This window comes from Sycon ciliatum, chromosome 1, assembly GCF_964019385.1.
Source record: "Sycon ciliatum chromosome 1, ocSycCili1.1, whole genome shotgun sequence".
Lineage (NCBI taxonomy): Eukaryota > Metazoa > Porifera > Calcarea > Leucosolenida > Sycettidae > Sycon > Sycon ciliatum.
This window is the reverse complement of record NC_088643.1, coordinates 68293227-68314255: the sequence shown is the minus strand read 5'-3', so window position 1 is coordinate 68314255 and position 21029 is coordinate 68293227. Positions and strand designations below refer to the sequence as shown.

At 47.4% G+C, this 21029-nt stretch overlaps 1 protein-coding gene across 2 annotated transcripts in view; it reads right to left on the bottom strand.

Moving 5' to 3' along the window:
- The window catches only part of LOC135805085 (ras-specific guanine nucleotide-releasing factor 2-like), a 36661-nt gene extending 16386 nt beyond the window's left edge, over nucleotides 1–20275 (bottom strand). Inside the window, exons 1-12 of one of the 2 annotated variants that reach the window (XM_065319077.1) lie at nucleotides 19891–20275; nucleotides 16628–16821; nucleotides 16105–16296; nucleotides 11988–12075; nucleotides 11390–11571; nucleotides 7015–7090; nucleotides 6367–6455; nucleotides 5718–5841; nucleotides 4728–4786; nucleotides 4241–4322; nucleotides 3994–4037; nucleotides 2353–2422 (exon numbers count right to left, since the gene is read on the bottom strand). In XM_065319077.1, the coding sequence (XP_065175149.1) occupies nucleotides 2353–2422; nucleotides 3994–4037; nucleotides 4241–4322; nucleotides 4728–4786; nucleotides 5718–5841; nucleotides 6367–6455; nucleotides 7015–7090; nucleotides 11390–11571; nucleotides 11988–12075; nucleotides 16105–16296; nucleotides 16628–16810 (1189 nt within the window). In that variant the 5' untranslated portion in view covers nucleotides 16811–16821; nucleotides 19891–20275. The remainder of the gene's footprint in view (nucleotides 1–2352; nucleotides 2423–3993; nucleotides 4038–4240; nucleotides 4323–4727; nucleotides 4787–5717; nucleotides 5842–6366; nucleotides 6456–7014; nucleotides 7091–11389; nucleotides 11572–11987; nucleotides 12076–16104; nucleotides 16297–16627; nucleotides 16822–19890) is intronic. The other variant, XM_065319078.1, reaches the window with a different exon arrangement.
- Nucleotides 20276–21029: the final 754 nt, after the last annotated feature.

The following is a 21029-nucleotide window of genomic DNA, read 5'->3' as shown; positions in this document are numbered from 1 at the left end:
GTCCTCAATGAAGTGGTTGAAAAAGTGGGAGTGGGTGCATGTGCTAAAATAGTAATTCTACATAACCGCTAAGCCTATGACGTAAAATAGCCGCTATGTCGTAATGTGTACAAAATACATGTACCGCATGGGTTCCCAGTCATGAATATTACCCGCGCCCTCCCCTCAGCTGAACTCTGGATCCGCCGCTGCCGATTTGGCAACCATGTCTCAGCCACTGCGTGCTCTTCTGATCAAAGGCCAGGCATGGACCTGGAATCAGCTGGGAAAGTTCATACCCGATCTGGCAACCATGTCTCAGCCACTGTGTGCTCTTCTGATCAAAGGCCAGGCATGGACCTGGAATCAGCTGGGAAAGTTCATACCCGATTTGGCAACCATGTCTCAGCCACTGTGTGCTCTTCTGATCAAAGGCCAGGCATGGACCTGGAATCAGCTGGGAAAGTTCATACCCGATTTGGCAACCATGTCTCAGCCACTGCGTGCTCTTCTGATCAAAGGCCAGGCATGGACCTGGACCGATGAACACCAAGCAGCATTCAACGCCATCAAGTCAGCTCTCAGCTCGCATCCAGTACTGGTGATGTACTCAACTACCATGGACACAATTATCACTGCAGACGCCTCATCGTTCGGCCTGGGAGAAGTCCGCCTCCATGTACAGTCTGACGGCTCTATTCGTCCAGTTGCGTATCAGTCCCGTTCCCTAACACCAGCTGAGACCCGTTATTCTCAGATCGAGAAAGAGGCTCTTGCTTCAACTTGGGCATGTGATCGCTTCGAACACTTCATCCTTGGCAAGCCGTTCACGATCCAGACCGATCACAAGCCTCTCATCCCACTTCTAGGCAGCCGTGCTCTAGATGACCTACTGCCTAGAATTGTTCGTTTCCGTCTGCAGCTCCTCCGTTTCAACTTCTGCCTTCATGTTGTCCATATTCCATTCTCGATGTGTGTGAAGTTTCGCAATGATGCGCGATGATGTACCCACCTTTCCGTGGAAGGGAAAAAGTAGCTTATCAAACAGAATCCATGCAGCATTTGCTGCCACTATCCTCGTTCTTCTGCATGCAAAGTGGGTCCACATCTACGCTGAACACATTGCCCTCAGGAAACGGAAGGCCGAGTCGCCTGACCGACTGAAGAAAGTTCTCTACGAGGCCTTCTTTTTTCTTCTTCTCTCTTTTCTCTGGCGTGGTTCGGTATCACACACAGTCCTGGAGACCATTGTCTACGCGGTCCTGCTCTACAGAGACAGTAACTGCTGTTATGGTCGTCAGTCAGCTCCTCCAGTCAAGCGAACAAATTAGTGCTACTCAACTATCCAATGATTTTCACCGAATTAAGAAGCCTGGAAATTACGGAAAGTACCTTGGACGCCTGCGGACAACACGCTTTCGCGCAATCGTATCGTCCGTGGTGGAATTGTGCGCAATAGCCAATTTCTCAAGGCACACAGCAAGTCTCTGGATGGCGGTGAGGTGTTGGAGGCGAGGAAAGTCGTTGATGATGCTGGATGTTCAGAAAGCACCATTTGTTGCTGACACATGCGTTCTTCTGTGCTGTGCCTGTGTGCGTGTCCAGTCGGACTAGTATCCATGGCAGAGTGGGAACAGGCCCACAACTTCATGGAAATACATTTCAATAAAAGTTGATAGCATGACAGGCCAATGAGATGAGTGGTGTGTGTTTGACTATTGCAGCGTGGTCTGCCTTACCGGTTGAACCCGGTGACTCACTAGAAGCCCACAATCTCCTCATCCTGAAGATTTTGTTTGGTAAGGACTGCACCTATTCCCCTCGTTGCTTATACAATCTTTGCTCGCACTTACCCCCTTGCTGTCCGCCGCAGTCGTCACCATCTCTGCATGCTTATTCACAAAATTCGCCTTGGTAAGGTCCCCCAGCATCTCATGCTTTACAACTGATCTTCACAGTCTAGGACCACCCATAACACAGTAGTTCTTCCCCGTGCTTCTATGCCTATCGACCTCCTGATATATCTCCTATCTTTTCTTGATCCAAGATTTGGTCTAATTCGCCGTTTCATATCAAGGACTGTACTGCTATCAATGAATTTATCAACCAGCTCTCCCTCATATCCATAGGCAGCTACTGCACTATTATCAAGGCTTTCAAGCGCGGTTTTCTTTTCGTTTCTCCTTCTCTTTTCTCTTTGTCCTCCCTCTCTGCATAACATGATCACATGTGTCATGATCATTCAAGCATGATGTGCTAACTGGAGGGGATGAAGGGAACGGGTGAGGAGTGGCAATATCGCAAAATAAACAACCAGCCACCACATGTAGGCATGCAGCAAAACAATGAGAAGCTTGTTTAAACATCACTCACTTCTCCGAATAATTGCAGGTAAAGATGGCCATCGCGCCTTAGGCTGCGAGTAATCCTCTTTGCTATCACCCTGAACACCCAACACAAAAGAAACATTCCACAAACTGCATTTATATTCGGAAATACACGGTATGACCCTCACGCAGAAATCATTAAAGTTCAGGACTCGACAATATTCATAAATCTGAGGTACTGAAAGGGGGAAAGTCTCAAGAGAAGCTTGACTGTTGCCACCAGGACTCGAACCAGGGACCTTCATTATAGGCCACCGGTGCTCTAACCCCTGAGCTACGGTGTAGCTGTCATCCAAGCAGTGACTGTTCAACATTTTCTTCAGATGCGATAACAAGTGACTGAGTTTTCCGCATTCATAGGAACGCCACCGGCCTCAAGGATCAAGACGCATCCGCAGGAATGCCACCACCAAGGATCAAGGTCTTAAAGGGGAAGTTAAGGCAAAAATCAAAAATTCACCAGTTGTAGTCTTCGGGGTGCTGAGTCGAATGGTCGTGGTCCGAGGAAGCTGAGACGCTCCCTTCCTACTTGAATCCCAATCGAACTTGTGCACTTCCACCGAAACTGGGTGACTGCGCCCTACTAGATGGGGATTTGTATGCAAAATGTCACTAAAAGCGCCATTTCGCTCTTATAAAACCATGGATGACCGCGATTGGCCCATATATTGTAGTCTTCTGGACGCTGAGTCGATTGGTTTTGGTCCGAAAAGGCTGCGATGCAGCGTTCCTCCTTTATTCCCAATCGAACATGGTTGAGCAAGCGGTCACGTGCTCCTGCGTACACCAGTCACCTGGTCACGGTGCCTGCAGGGTACAACTTACTAGACTGTTTGACCTTTTTTGGGTGCAGTCCTGTCACTCGAGTTGAACTCGAGTTGAACCTTGGTGTGAAAGTTGTCACCTGCTGGCGTGGTGACCAGGTGATTTGGGCACCCAGCAGCACGTGACCGCTTATTCAACCATGTTCGATTGGGAATAAAGGAGGAACGCTGCATCGCAGCCTTTTCGGACCAAAACCAGTCGACTCAGCGTCCAAAAGACTACAACATATGGGCCAATCGCGGTCATCCGTGCTTTTATAAGAACGAAATGGCGCTTTTAGTGACATTTCGCATACAAATCCCCATCTAGTAGGGCGCAGTCACCCAGTTTCGATGGAAGTGCGCGAGTTCGATTGGGATTCAAGTAGGAAGGGAGCGTCTCAGCTTTCTCGGACCAAGACCATTCGACTCAGCACCCCGAAGACTACAACTGGTGAAATTATATTTTTTGCCTTAACTTCCCCTTTAAAGCAGAGGGAGGCAAGTGCATCACACCTGCCACAAAGTGGTCAAAGGGCGAAAAATGGGACGCGATAGTTGCAATTATTACATGTACATGAACTAACACGGTCATAGACTGGACATCTTACACAGTACAGTGACAAGAATGCATTGGAATATCAGACATATGTACTTTTACAATTGTTAGAACTTTAACAATACTGCTACTGTTGGGATTCCAGTCCGGTTTTGGACTCGGGCACATCAGCAAGAGGCTGTCAGATGGCCACATCTAAACTTGCACTTCTTTCACTCAAACTTCCCTTCATCAAGCAGCTAAAAAGACAAATGCACTGTCGTACCTTTGCTAGCGGAACCAAGGACGTGTAGGATCTTGATTTCAGACCTGAAATGTTGCACCGCACAAACATGGACGGACATCGAAACAGACATCAGTTAAGCAAAACTAAACAAGATGCAAGCGAGGCAGTGTGAAAATGAGTAAGACAGTGGTGGCCATAATTGTTGTCACACGAGGTTTCTTCACATTCGCGATACTCTATTCTAAGTAGGTACTTGTAGTGGTGATAGGAGTATTGCTTGACTTACCTCCTTTCCTTGACACGATGGGTGACGTGGCACCACACACAGAGGACACGCGAAGCTTCAGCCGGGCCTCAGAATACTCATCCTTTGTAGGTAAGCATGTGCATGAAGACACACACGCACGCACACATGCACGCACACACACACACACACACACACACACAACGACACACACACACACATACACATACACACACACACACACACACACAAACGAGCACCATACGAGCCACACATGATCCACACACAGACGCATAGACACATAACGTTACAAGCCATTCAGACACAAAGACACGCACACGTCATTGGCACCAGCAGAACGGCACCATGAAAGCAAAACTAAATGTGCATTGATATGACAAGAAAACGGACCCACAGCATTAATTGCGAACATGCTTCCCCACAAGCTGCTGTGGACTGCTCTTTCTCGAGTCTTTGTGCAATGCAGACAGACAGTGGGCAAGCAATTCACACCCAGTACAGTACTTACATCAACAGCTTCTTGTGAACGCTGCAAACCCATCCTACCAGCAGTGGAGGACACTAAATCTACAGCAATATAAACACAGCGCAATACACAATACAGTAGCAACATTGTAGGTACATGAGAGCAGTTACCGATACACATGTACGTTTATGTACAGGCAGTTCTCGCCCTACTGCACTGAAGTACATCAACGCATGGACAGTAGAAAGTCTGGTTTCCGGGTGCCTAATGACGGAAGCGTGCCCGTTTCTCAGACTTGTCCCTACCTGGGAAATACACTACACTACAACCATAACTGTAATGGATATAAGGTACCGTATGTCCGCACCTTTATTTTATACGCCATGGAGGTATATTCGATTATAAAGCCAGTCTCAGTTATAAAGCCATGGGCTTCATAAATGAAATGCCATTCGTTTTGTGAAAATGAAGGAATAAGTACTATAATAACAAACTTACAGTCCAGCAGGAAGGGTGAACAAGTGGATTTAGATTGAAATTTCTGTGTGTACTTTGACTTTTATGGCATAGCGTAGTGGGTGAGTCATTTTGCATCTAAAATAGCTAGGAAAGCAGCGGTGTTCGAATATAAGGCCATGGCTTTAAAGGCGCTGATATACGGTATCAACCTCTTCGAATGGACTCACTGGACCAAAACCGATGCCATTCAGAAGCATAACCACCAGGATCTGAAGGTTTAGACCTGCTATGCTGTAAACTAGTTCAGCTGACTGGCACGGAAAAGAAAGCATTTCCAAGGTTTGACTACCGGTACCTTCCTGCAAGGTGCTCAGTTGTGGGAAGTGTCCGGATAAGAGAGGTGCCAGGTATATTCCAACCCTGCACCGCTCTGTAGAGCGTTGTGCCCACGCGTGCACCTGTGTGTGCGGATGTGTGTGCGGATGTGTGTGTGTGTGTGTGTGTGTGTGTGTGTGTGTGTGCATGCTCGTCAGAAGCTGAGAAGTACCGGGCCGTGCCTTGCGGCTCACTCACCGCTATTGCCGATGGTGGAGTGTGCCAGCAGCTGGTCACACAGCGGCACATCCGTGGGCGGCGTGTCGCTCATCGTGCGCTCCAGGAACACCACTTTCTCCATGTTGATGGAGTCGAGTGTGGTCTGTGTGGGTGCACATACGTGTAAAATACAGGCACAGTGCTTGCTTTAGTGTGAGAGGTCTTGATGCGGCGTGTGAAAGCTATTGCCAACAAGGATCATTCCACACACCAACAATTTGACAAAACCCAAGGCCGTGAAATCCGTCATGTTACAATAGGAACAAAGATGTAATTCTTAGGGCACTGACGTTACTGCCGGAACTCGGATAAGCGGGCCATATAGGGAGGGCACTGCAATACAGTCTAGCACAATGCAGACAGGCTGAGACCGAGTGCTGGCAGTACCACTGTGGCCTGATGGTGGCACTAATAGCGAAATTCAGATTCACACGGATTGTGGTCTAACTCCTGGACAACAAAGGATGTTGTAGGTATTATCTGGACTCTCATTATGCAGGCTCATCGTACATTGGCTTGGATAAGGTTTCACTTTTGTACAGAGGCCAGAGTAGCATGGACATCAGCAGTTATTCACTAACTGTAAATATTACTGGTCACAGGACTGCGACCGACTACTAGTACTTACCGGACAGGATTTCGCTGCAAGGACACCATCATAATCCTCCTCCTGACTATCGTGTCCTGGAGAATCTACCGATAATCTCGGCTCAGACTCTAGCAAAGAGCAAAGGCAGGGAAAAGATGTATAATGCAGGTTACTTGCTGGTATCTTGGCAAGATGGACTGAAACCGTACGAGAAAGTTGCCAAACGAAACCTATGATGTTCATTCTTAGTGCGCAGACTGCCCTGCACTCTAGTCGCTGCACCCAATTTAACCGTCACTTGCAACACCTCAGTACCAACCACTTTAGAATGCATTACGCCACCAAACATTACACAGTACTAAGCAACATGTGGATACACCTGCACATGAAATGATTCAAATCAATCACACCAATGAATGGGGACGTTCAACACTCAGCCATATTGGTGCTTGACAAATAGAGAGGCGAAAACAGATGCTGAAGTTCCGAAGCCAGCAGCGACATACAATATTGTGTGCGGGTATGTATGTGCCCCCCCCCCCCCCCGCATGCATGATACTACACAAACAATTTAGCGGGGCAGACCAGATTCTCTCCGCCCCGTTTTAAGTCTGTGCTGTAGTATCCAGTGTTATTTATACAGACAGCCAGGCAGAATATTCTTAAAAAGTGAACCAAATTACTTACTATGTTCTTCATTCTTTAGTGAACAGAACATTTTTCGCCGCGTCCGGCCGGGTCGAGACACAGTTCCCTGATACAGCTGTCGGTGAAGTAAACAAAAAAGGGAAGAAGAGCGGAGAATCAAATAACAACTCTCATTTTGCAAACTGATGATAACAAGAGCACATAATCCCCCAGAGTGTGCAACGCCTGATCCAGCTCTGCATAGGGTCTTGGTCGAGCGTAATCGGATCTTCTGATGTTATGCGTATGCTCCACACCAGCGCGAGGCAGGGCACCTTTTGTTTTTGAGTCTGGGGTATTTTGGTGAAGAACAGTCGCGCTGGAACGCACAAACTGTACGTGTGCTACAGGGTTGTAATAAATATGTGTACCAATCTTGTATGTTTGGGAAGATACGGCCCCGCGCCAGCGGCCAAGCCACCGCGAGTTGACTTGTAAGGACGACCTCCTTTCTCGGCAAGTTGCTTTTTTCTTGGCAGGTTCTTCTTAGGAAGTTCTGTTCTCCTCTTTTTGGTAATCAAACGAAGGTGTCCTTTCAAACTTGCTGCTTTTATGAGTTTGATAAGTTTGTTTCATTTTCGTTTATGCTATCCCGTCCATCCTAATGGAGCCACAGGCAAAGAAGTCGTGCTGCATGACTGCGGAGGATGTAATAAAACGCTTCCTGGATCAGCTCGGATCATCGTTTGCCAGCCTGTCATGCCGACGTCTAAAAACCGTCGGTAGTAGCATTATGTGGACTGAAGTGTCACCTGCTTTATGTGCCAACGTAACCAAAAATGAAACTCCGGTTACTGTATGTCGTCTAGTAATTAAAGATAATGGAGAGTTCAAATTCGAGTGTCTCTTTGGCGAAAGGACTGAGATTGGAAGTTGTAGTGGTGACCTGATCTCCATTGTCCCATATTGGGAATGGATGCTGCCATCATCTCCAACGAAGTTCTGCCCTGGGATTGCTGACTATGAGATCCACTTTGCAAATGTTCCCTTCCAGACAAGGCACTTGCGAACATGCACCTTTCCGATTAAGCGCCACGACTCACACGGCTGTTCCCTATGGTACAAGGTTGGTCGGACAGTGTCGATGGCAACCAAGGCTTCCAATGTTGCCATATGCAGGTCGTGCAAGGACCTTGAATACAACTGGTCTCGGCTTGAACAACATGCCAGTGGCGGCACTGAAGAGGACAAGCTGAAAAGAGTGTCACCTCTTCTTCTTCTTCTGTTGATTCCAAGGCCTGTTTTAAAACTCGAATAGTTTCCTCGTCCATGTCGATTTACTTACAGTAAGTTTCTCCAGTTCAACCACTCCAGGTGCAAACCAAAATTAATTATTGGTTGTTAGAAGAAACGACACCAACAACATACACTCCGAATTTCCTAAAAAGCAGTAAAAGGACTTCGAGCCGTAGGTCTATGTACCGACAAATTATTACCGTAGTGACCCACATTTAAGCCCATGTGCTTATAAGCGAGATTTCGCCATATTTGATATATTTTGAAGGTCGATTGGTCTCACATATAGGCGCATGCGCTTGTGAGCTACGAGTGTGGAATTGCCCTTATTTGTGGGGTGCGCTTATGCCCGGATATAGGCACTTGAGCGTCACTACGGTATCCATCCATGTAGACCAACGCAATGATTATGTCAGGCACTCTGTGGACTACACTCTGTACGAAAGTTCGATACAGTTGTAGGGATGCTGCACACATGCTTTAGGACTCCAGTGCGGGGTTGGTACCACTGCCAGGACCCCAGAAATGTCCTGCTCGCGATCAGATCGCATCGTGCCCAGAATCAGATGTGTACGGTAGTATGAAGCAAAGATCCGACTATGCTCGACCAAGACCCTATGCAGAGCTGGATCAGGCGTTCCACACTCGGGGGGGGGGGGGTTATGTACTCTCGACGATAGTCGTACTATGTGGCAAATTTTGCACTGTGAAACGGATTAGGTGGGATTTGCACTCGTCGCATACTTTGACAAGTTGTCCCCTAGTATAAACAGTACACAGAGCAAAAAGAGAAGACTATCCATAGTATCCTGACATGAATAGTTGAAACGTGCTCAAACTGCTTTTACGGAGCATAGAAACGGTCGCATTCCAGTTTGTGACGCGAAAGGTGTACATAAACTGCGCTGAAGTGCGATGCACAACATCTCTTCTGCAACGCCATGAGTGACGAGCAATGTGATTGAAAGTTTTCCTGCACAAATTCGAATCACTGGTTGTCGAAGCTCCACATCAGGTCGCATCGTGGGAAGTTAAGCCAACTTCTGCAACGAGTGATGAGCGATGGGCATCACTTTTTATATGGCGGCCACACATGGCTCAGGCGCTCTGGCTCACGTGCGGTTTTGGATTGTGTGCGCCACTCAGGATTCCACTGCGATGTGTCGCACATTGTGCATCAAAGCCTCAACGCTTGATATGAAAACGATTTTCGCCCAACACTCATCGCATCGCAGAATTGGCACTGTGCATGGCACTTAAACATCCTTAATACTAGGCCGCTGACTGGCTTGGCAATGATGACACCACACCAGACACCAGTGCCACAGCCCCGAGCATGACATCATCCTCACACTGCAATGATGTAATAATTATGCTCTGAGCATGACATCATGCCTACTCCCTTCCACTAAGTATGAAACACAGGTTGAAAGGAACTCATCGTGCGGGTGCCATAGGTTGTATGCGCACAGCATTATCCAATCCACCATGGAGTACGCTAGCAACTGCTACGTTCACACCATATCACCAACCCCATACAACAAACTCGTTCGATGCTTCAAGCGTAGCCTCAGGATAACATTTGGCTACACACCATACCACCCAACAGCCACCATTTGTCACTACCACAAAATCATTCCTGTCGCCATCCGTTATAACCTTACAATATTTTGCCTTGTCTATAAGTGTGTGTATGGCCGCCGCAGCCCTCTACTTGCCGAATTTCTGTACTTACATCAAATAGCAACCATACGGATGCCTTGACCAGGGGACAGTCCGCCATCGCTTTAGCCCTGCCTAATGCTCCGTCACGGTATGGTTTCTAGGCGTTGCCCTACCTGGCTGCTGACAGGTGGAATTCGCTTCTAGCAGCATGCCGCCAGGCAGCCTCCTTCGCAATGTGTTCTACGCAGCCTCTTTCGCAATACATTCTGGCATAGTATGCAGCCACCATTTTCTTTACTCTATTTCACGCACTTACGGTTTTCTTCATAAAAGCTCTGTTGTACGCACTTACATAGGGTACCCTGTAAAAAAGACTTACAGTCTGTGGGGATTGCCCTCGTAAAATAATAAATCACTTTATCACTTTGTGCATAAAAATTTCGAAATTGGGCGTTTGCAATCCGATCACTGAAAAATCTATATGAGAGTAATTGCGGAAGGATCTGAGCAATATTCTGAAAAAATTCTCAAAAAGCTCCAGCCAAATTTGAATATTTCAAAAAATACCATGAGTCTATATATATTTTTTGAAATGAACTCTATGTATTGGTGGTTTAGCGTGTGCCCTAAGCCCTGTTAACGAACGTGGAACATCTACCACTCATACTTAGTCTGATGATCATGCATCTGATTATGATGTCATTGCTATACATGCGCATGCGCAGCGCGCGCCACTCTCCCACGCGTGCTTTCCAAATCTTGCTTTAGAGAGAGAGAAAGAGAAAAGAGAGACTCCTTTGTCACTTTTGCTTTCCGACGACTTGACTGTTCACTGGTTTGTCCGTCAGTTGTCAATTTCCCCTTCCCTCCCAACCCCATTCGACTGGGGATCACTATCTCTCCGTCACTGTCACCATAATTTCCTCAATCACAGTGTCAGTACAACTCTTGTCAATATACTTATATCGGGTGAGGGCAGTCTATCTCCGCAGCTGGCTCATTTCAATCACTACCGGTCGCAGCTCCTGCCCACGGCAGGCCGACCGTCTCTCGTTCACACTCTGTGTGCTCCAGGTCACAGCTCCTGCGCAGAGCAGGCCGACCTGTCTGTCTCTCTCTCTCACACACACTATGTGTGCACCGGGTCACAGCTCCTGCGCAGAGCAGGCCGACCTGTCTTTCTCATGCACGCCAGCTGCTCCGCCCAATATCCCTGATATGCCAACCAGAAACAATGTGTTCTGAGCCGGGTGCATGCCTGTATGTGGAGAGTGCGTTAAGTGCCTTTTACTTGACAGTAAGATACCTCAGGTAATTTTCAACTTGTAAGCCCGATTTTTAACTCTGTCTGAGATAACTCCAAATAGCTTCTGACTTGATAACTTGCTCTGAAGCTTTGACGAAGCCTGAAACGGGATACAACTTGAAATTTGTACAATTAGTATCCGTACGGACAGATGCATTCATATCTTACCCTTGCTCTTGGCCGGAAAATGTCTGAATCATCTTTTTTCGCATCACCGTTCAGCGGCCCATCTTCATTCAGAGAATCGTCAGATTGTAGAGAGGGCGATGCAGCTGTGAGGTCGTAAGAGCCGCTGGAGCCGCGTGGCCCACTGGCTCTGGACAGATTGTCGGTGGAGAGCGACATGCCGCCTATGAAGGAACCACACACAGGTTGAACGGAGCCAGTATCACTCATACAGTTACTGTATATGCTGTACAGTTTAGCAAACAAGTCAGACAACATTTGCAGGTGCCTTCACTACAACTGCTTCACCTTCACTGCATCACAAATCACTCAAACAGCCTCTCCCTCCCTCCCTCCCTCCCTCCCGCCCGCCCTCCCTCCCTCCCTCCCTCCCGCCCGCCCTCCCTCCCTCCCTCCCTCCCTCCCCCAGGGCAAACTCCAATGAACTCGCCAACCGTGGACTTTTCCTCCTTTTGAAAGGTGCAAACGAACAAGAGAAAATAAAACAACAAGTGATCGTGTTGCTCCTTAAAACAAAGCAGCTGTCGCCAACCAACATTCTGTGCACAAAATGTGGACACATTCATGTGGCCTAGCTCACGTCCAGTTAAGGGGCCGGCAGGAGATGCATAGGGGATGCTCGTACCACTTGAAGTTGGCGGGTCTGCGAAGGAAAACACGGCATCATCCTGCACACACGCACATGCGCACGGACGCATGCACGCACACACACGCGCGCGCGCACACACACACACATACTCGCGCGCACCACACACACACACACACACACACACACACACACATATATATATATAAAAGCATGCACATGATCTACAACCGGGGTCTACCTCATGAATAAAGCCTTGAATATAACTACAGTGTAGCTAGCACTCACTTGCACATTGTTCTTTAAAGACACCCGAACACATTGTTCTTTAATGACACCCGAACACATTGTTCTTTAAAGGGGAAGTTAAGGCAAAAAATAAAATTTCACCAGTTGTAGTCTTCGGCGTGCTGAGTCGAATGGTCTTGGTTCGAGAAAGCTGAGACGCTCCCTTCCTACTTGAATCCCAATCGAACTCGCGCACTTCCACCGAAACTGGGTGACTGCGCCCTACTAGATGGGGATTTGTATGCAAAATATCCCTAAAAGCGCCATTTCGTTCTTATAAAAGCACGGATGACCGCGATTGGCCCATATGTTGTAGTCTTTTGGACGCTGAGTCGACTGGTTTTGGTCCGAAAAGGCTGCGATGCAGCGTTCCTCCTTTATTCCCAATCGAACATGGTTGAAGAAGCGGTCACGTTCTCCTGGGTGCCCAAATCACCTGGTCACCACGCCAGCAGGCGACAACTTTCACACCAAGGTTCAACTCGAGTGACAGGACTGCACCCAAAAAAGGTCAAACAGGCTAGTAAGTTGTACCCTGCAGGCACGGTGACCAGGTGACTGGCGTACGCAGGAGCACGTGACCGCTTGTTCAATCATGTTCGATTGGGAATAAAGGAGGAACGCTGCATCGCAGCCTTTTCGGACCAAAACCAGTCGACTCAGCGTCCAAAAGACTACAACATATGGGCCAATCGCGGTCATCCGTGCTTTTATAAGAACGAAATGGCGCTTTTAGTGACATTTTGCACACAAATCCCCATCTAGTAGGGCGCAGTCACCCACTTTCGGTGGAAGTGCGCGAGTTCGATTGGGATTCAAGTAGGAAGGGAGCGTCTCAGCTTCCTCGGACCACGACCATTCGACTCAGCACCCCGAAGACTACAACTGGTGAAATTTTAATTTTTGCCTTAACTTCCCCTTTAACGACACCCGAACACATTGTTCTTTAAAGACACCCGAACACATTGTTCTTTAATGACACCCGAACGACCTTACAACTACGGGGGCATGATGATAATGCCTGTGGGGTCGCCTGCAAATGAAAATATTTATCCAAAGCAATACGAAACAGAGGTAACAACCTCGGCAATTATAGAGAAACTGTGTGTTGCTCCATACGTGGCCGCGCTTTTCCTGCTGACTTGATTTGACACTTACTAACTCACGACTACCATACAGAGCGCACGAGAAGTCCATCGACCCTTCCACTCCCTGCTCAATGCCCAAAGTTTCAGGATATTCACCCCTCATCAGTTCAGCTTGAGTAGGCCAATGACAGCTGTGCAGCAGGCGCACTATAATTCATGGCGCTGCAGCAGCCCATTTTGATATTCTTTAGGAAATGTAGATGCCTAATGCTCCTAAAACACCACGTGTTCTACGACGTCCGCTGCCCGACTCCAAGTTCGGACTCCAAATCACACTACCGACCTACCACATGATTACGATATTGCATATTTTGCATTTGTTTTGCTGAGGTGGTCAATCACATGCCTCCGTGGTTGCACGGCGTCATATTTGCGGAAGAGAATTGGCGCCCATCATTTCTCGACCGATGGCGCCTTTTATCGATGTAACCGCCTTCATTATTCATATGTTGCCTATTCCTTATTCAATAATGCCTTTATTCCCGTAGCTATGCAGAAGACGTTACTTCAGTAACGTCTGGCGCTAGCCAGGGTCCACACAGCTTTAATTTGGTGTTTGTTTGTTTGTTTGTGTCACGCCTTGCGCTATCCCGTATCTGTCCCGTACTGTACCGTACCAGCAAAGACAGCTGGCCACAATATTTTTGTTTGTTTGTGCCATCGACATGCCTGGCGCTATCCCGTACCTGTCCCGTACAATCAAGAGTACGGTACCATCAAGAGAATGAGTAGATATGCGAAGTGTATCGGGGGAATGCATTCAGTGCAGTAACATTTTGTGTGGATTTGTGTGCGAGGCCGAGATCCCACTAGCAGGCTGGCTGGGCCGCCTGTCGACCAGCCGGGGAATCGCATGTAGGCTGATAGCATAATAATTATAACGTATAAACAGTCATTTAGATCTATAGCAGGGAGTCATATTATGTAAACGACTCCCTGCTGTATGAGGAGATTTTCTGGGAAGAAATAGAAGTAGGGAGACGAGTAAATGCAATCAGAATGGATGTTAGTTGCCGTCAGTATAATGATAAGAAGAAGAAGAACGCCCGTGATCGGCAGAGTCAGCGCCGGTCCCAGGAAACGTCAGGACAGACATCCCGTCGACTCCAGAACGCCCGTGATCGGCAGAGTCAGCGCCGGTTCCATAGCTATGCAGAAGACGTTACTTCAGTATCTCATTGAAACGTTTTTGCAATACAATGATGTAGCTAATCAAAGGAAAAAGCATTTTCATCAGTTCTAAAAACATGCACGATGAGCTAGGCAACAAAGCATAGCGCAGGGCCCTGAGCTTCCAAGCTCTCTCGTTAATGGCATGTTCTGTGGATTTGTAGGCGTGCTTGGCAACTTTAATAATATCCTGCAATATTACTTTGTAGGTGGGTGACTGCTACTTTTTTTCATTAATTAATGGCTTTTTCTTTTACCTCAAATGGTTCTTTACAATCTGTATCACAATTTGTGGGTTCAGCAATAAAGGATGTGACATGATTATGATATTATTGCGATATAATATACAAAATAGGAAACAGGAACAGGGTGAAGAACTGCACGCAATGGCAGGCAAGAAGACCACGAGGGAACTACTGGTTTCTCTCAGCAAAGAATGGTCATAAAAGGAAAGACAAGAAAGGTTGCAATGGCAACAAAAGTGCGGAACGAGCATCATGATGCAATCCAGCAGTAATAAAACTATTCAATGAAAATCAAGAATATGCGGGCCTGTACCCTACAGTATCACCAGTGATCATAGTATTTGGTCTGCTGGAGCGCCATTAAAGTGCTGCCGCAGCACAAATTTCATTCGCCTACTCAAGCTCAACTGATGAGGGACGAATTCTCCTACTCCCCTACTCGAACTCAACTGATGAGGGGCGAATTCTCCTACTCTCCTACTCAAACTCAACTAATGAGGGGCGAATTCTCCAACTCCCCTACTCAAACTCAACTGATGAGGGGTGAATGCCTCAAAACACTGTGTATTGGGCAAGGAGTGGTGCTTTCTAGAAGGTTTGCCGAGTGGAAGGTTCGATGGACTTCTCGTATACATATCCTCTGTGTGGTAGTCAGGAGCCACTCCAGTGTCTATCCCAAACAACGTTGGTAATTTGAGGGAGGGCGTAACGTTGCATGTGCTGTTCGCTTCAAAAGCAAGCTGAAAAATATCAATGCTCTTTTGGTGCACGCAATACTGAAATATCACTGCACTGTCTCATTTTGAAGAAGGACCTGTCCCCTGGGTGTCCGTGTGACAAGGAATGTAGCTGTGCAATTATAAAATACTTATATCAAAGGTTCCATCAGGAAATCCAGTACCCCACCACCAATCAACAGTGATGGACAGGAGCTACACTCATCTATCAACAGACCTGATAGTCTTGCTCAGTACTGTGCCACAGCGTGCAGTCCTCGTGCGGAAGAACTCGTGCATGACCTTCCTGAACAGTCGATCCTGCACTTATACTTCTGCCGCCCTGTTCGTTCTGTCTCGGTCTTTTTCTTCTCTTCTTTCCCGTCCTGGTCGCCCTGGCCTTGTCTGTGTCTTTTTTTGTCTTGCAATATGGCTGTCCGCAGCCAACCCTGCTCTGATTATGGCTGATGTGATGTGCGAGAAAGAACTTTCCTTTTTGCGAATTGGGTGTGTGGGTGTATGATTCTAAAATTATACGACTTACCTGACTAGGCGCTTGCGCAAACTGCAGATTCTGTCTCTGCTGACGGTACACGCTCTGTAGGGCCTTGATGACCTCGCCACTCCGGGTGAAGTAGCGGTACGTTGTCAGAAAGGTGTAGAGAAAGTCGCCCGCCTGGAAACGCTCTTCTCCGAGCTGCAAGAAAAGCGTTTCCAACGCAGCAGCCTTGACCGTCTGCAGGGCCGATCAAGTAAGAAGAAAGAAGGCAATTCTTAGTACAGCACTGCACAGCAGCACTATGTCATATTCATGATCTCTTGTATCATATCAAGTACCATACACGATACCCTTCACATAGGCCATATTGAATATTTTATTGCAATCAAGTAGTGTGTAGGAAATGTGCTAGTAAACAAGCCTTTGTCCGATGAGAATTTCCTGTTGGAATGTGTGAATCAGCAATTTCACACTGAAACCATGATCAGGACTGCCTTGATCATGTGTTTGCACTTTGTAGCACCAATATGTTTGCTGTGAAATGGCTCATCCTCCACAGGACACTGACCCTCTTCTGCGATCGCTTCTTTGGCTTCTTCCTCTTCTTCTCCTCGTCGGCTATTGCTTCCTTGTCAAAAGTGCCTGTTTCACATGTGTGACTACGAAGCCGGCTGCCAGGACCGTTCTCAAGGGACGGCGGCAGCTCGCTGCCAGGTCGTCCATTGGCCACTACCTCTCCATTTCGTTGCATCGTTGAGGTTTCTAAACACGTGCACACAGCAAACAACACGATATTGAAACCACTCCCGTCAATGGTCTTCATTGTGAGTACACACAGATTGCTCAATATAATATTTCATTGATTACTCTCAGGTGTGTGAGTGCAGTGGCGTACCGTATTTCCCCATGCACAAGCCGTGCTGCCGTTTTACACTAAACTTCAAGGCCTGAAGAGGTGCGACTAACAATTGAGCGTGACTTCCTAACTACGTGAATGTATCACGACAACATTATGCCTCAGACCTGAAAATGGGGTGCGACTTATAATTATCGAGTGTGACTTATATCCGGGATGTGTGGTAATTCCTGGCCAAAAATCTGTAACGCATTCCCCTGGTGAATTTTGGTAGGCTATGCAGTGGCGCACCCCTCTTATGATCTAGTCAATTGATCAACATTACCTAAGAGTGCCAGCACATCCTGAAGTTCTGTTTACAGTCAGTCATCGTAAGCATAACGGGCTGCCCACCGATACCAAATTTGGTTGGTTTCCATCAAAACAAAAGAACGGTCTTTGCTTGGGGTGAGTCGGTTTGGGGCTTTCGTTTCAGAAAGTAATTCTTGAATGCACAAAGCCCTCGGTCAAACTGATGGTGCTGAAGAGTGAAACTAAGATGATCACTCCCAGCTGGTTTTTCGGCAGGGGTGGGAATTAGATCAAGGCAATCAAGTGCAGTGCGTTGTACAACGCGAAAGATCAGACTTGGCGTGCTGGATTTTACACACTTTCATCCACATGCATGCCTTGCACTGGCATGCGTCATGTACAGCAGTGCATACGTCAGCTCAACACCGTATTTCTACGTACAATGTACGTGCTGTAGTCGCTTCATAGGTATTCAACATGGGGCAGAAAGAAAAGAGGGGGCGTATCGACAGTACTTTAGCGTACATGCGTGTAACTGACAATGCATGCTGGACTTCTACAGCATGCAGCATGCAGCAAGCCTGGTTAAAGCGACCACCTGCCTTTAGCGACAATGTTTTCAAACATGGCCAGTCCTGTGAAAGAGCATGAACCACATGCAGTGCCCAGCTGTATTGCGCGACCAGCAACTGATGTTTTCGCACCCCAAACGCCATGTTCGACCTGCACACAGTGACCATGCGCACAGGCAGTGGCCTGATCCGGCAGCTGTCCTGAACGACCAAAGTGGCAGTCTGCAGTCCAAATATGGCATGTCCCAGTGCAATTCGGTCACAGCTCCAATGCATGCACGAGACCTGGTTGGACAGAACAATACTCAATAAACCGTACTATCTCCATTATAAGCCCTGGACTTATATTTTCCAACCAGTCCGGCTTGTAATAGAGATAATACAGTAAAGTTGCAAATTGTGCAAGCGCCAGAAAACAGGTACCGCAAGAGTTGCATCTCAAATGAGGCACAAAGTTTAACGATTTAACGCGAAAAGTCCACCGCTAACCTAAAGGAAACGTAACCTGAAACTATTCACATTCTCTCCCCTGAACTAGAGAAATAAATGACCGGGGTGTGATGGTAGAAGGGATGATTGAAATTTGTGCCCGCTAAGGCTGTCATCACACCATGGTACAAAGCGCTGCGTCTACGTCCACGTAAGGAGTTTTTGGTCGGTTGTCATGATGATCCGTATACGGGGTGAAAACGGGAGCAGAGGAAACGGGAGACGTAGACGTGGTATGGAGAGGGGGGGGGGGGGTATACGACTTTTTGTATGAACGTGCGTATCTCCCCCAGCCTTTTTTCCGAGCGACCCTGTACTTCGATGTACGTGCGTTCAAATTTCTCCAAAAACCTGACTGAGTGTACGCGTCAAGAACTGTGCCCGTCTGATGACACAACCACCCGTTTTGGTTTTTTCACCATAGACGTAGACGTAAACGGGAGTCGGAGAACGTAGTGTGATGACGGCCTAAGTGGGAAAATGACATGTTGTTAAACGTTCAGCACTGTAGTTGTGTTCAACAGCATGCGACTCCACTCAAGATAAGTGGTAAGAACGGCACAGTCTGCCCTTGTGAAGGATATGCAACCAGATCTGAGGAAAACCACGTGTCTGCCCTTGTGAAGGATATGCTATAGATCTGAGGAAAACCATGTGTTGCTTCTACAGGGGTTGTGCTCATAAAAGTTCAGAAAGAGAGCCTTTTGTCAGCAGTAGTGCACCTTGGTTCATTATTCGCTAGAACGAATGCAACTGGGTCTACAAGACATGGACTGTCTCTCTGTCTACATCTACACACTTCTCATACTTTCTTGCCACTCAGACTGGGCTGTTACTCGCCTCCCAGCTGTGCAGCTACGTGCATGTGCCGATGTGGCTGTGCTGTATCTGGATGATAAGCCAGCTAGGACTGTAACGTCTGTATCTCAGCACTTCATCTAGCCCCACGGATCAACTCTAACAGCAGTTTGGAGATACATGCACATGTATATGTTGTAGGGCTTACCCCATGACCTGATAGCTACATGTATGCCCACCATTCCACCGACTATGCTGGCTGCCTTACAACAAACTCATAGCTGGAACTTTGTGCAAGCAGTTGGTTTATATTTCTCCCTTTTGAATTCTGAAGACTTCCTCCCATTGATACTAGGTGTGAATGAGTGCACATTTTCACGAATCAATCACTTGTTCATAATGATCGATCAAGGATTCCATGTCAATGGAAAGGACTGAAAAGGTGGCAATATTCGTGCTATATTTCTTCATACGATGTTTAGTGGACTGTAGCCCTACAGCTTCCGGGAAGAGGCAAGTTCAACACTACGCTGACAGACTGTGGTGAGGTGAACTACTTGGCTTGAAAAAAAGCTTGATTGAAGCATTATACAAACTACGGATCCCTGTGTATACAACCCAGGGAATTGTGCTACACTTGACAAGCGATCGAATGCAAACCTGTGATTTTTCACTCGATACAATTTGTCCGAGGGAGTATCCGACAATACGAACTAATTGTTTCACCCCTAAATATCCTATTGTAAACTGACTGATTGACTAAAGTCGCAGGACAGGAGCATACTGTCCCCACGTTCGATGCAAGAGCAGTGAATGGTGCCTTACCACGGATACTATCTGACGGGCTGATTTACAGAAGCTGACCTCAGCCGTCAACCCAGCAGCGCAGAATGCCGAGCTGCCGCACTCTCTCCTTCGTTGAGATGATTGCCAATTCTCAGCAGAAACTTCGGGATATTGAAAGTGGCATCGCCAGCATAGAACCACACTCTGCTACGGATGGACACAGCTTTTCGATCCTAACAGCAAGTACTTAGTAGTATCACGTTCCGAGGTTCCGGCCAGCTGCCTACACTTACACAATACTGAGTCACTTCTATGTACATTATTATTTCGAGATAGCAACACGAATACTGTCAGTGACACTGCTGTTTTGGCTCCCAAACGACTGCGGGATAGATAGCCTTCACCATTTCTTTTGAGCCTTCGAGGCCAAATCGAGCGTTGTGAGAAGATGTTTGGGTAAAGCGTTTGTACGAGTGTACTATGCTTGCACCATGTGCACCGTGACTTCAGATGATCTGGTGCATGGTCTCGTGATCGTAGGTCTACCAGCCAGATAAGAAGCTGCTGCCAGTGCTGGCGCCACTGTCTGTGCTGGCCAGCACCACAAAACAAGCACCAATACTACTGCAGTGTAGCTTGAGACTGTGCGTACAGCTAGTACAGCGGCTTTACCGCATGTCTATAATTGTACACGTTCCCATGCGTACCGTTGCCACGTGTAACCACTGGTGCACGTGACCAGTGCGGATGCACTTCTACGGTGCAGGTGATGCAACGATGTTGTGCTCGGGTAAACATGTAACAACTAACATGGTATTTAAAATAGGCATGCAAGACAAGTGACCCACGCCCTCGCCCACCAGGCATCACGGCATCATCAAGCACCATACCATGAATTCTTGCTTTCTGCCTCTTGCGTGCGTGACTGACATAATACAGTCAACTCCTGATACAACGACACCATTGTGCAGGAGACTCATTAGTTCGTTACCTGGTTTACAAACAACAGAAATGCAGCCCGGTCCCCGGCACACTATACAAACAGTCAACACTGAGCAAGTAGTTATGACTGACATGTAGCCAATGACTGTCTGCCGGAATGCAATTGGTTTACATGCGGCCTTTCAAGATACGGTTCGTCATAAACGAAAATAATTGTTCACCACAAAGGGTCAATT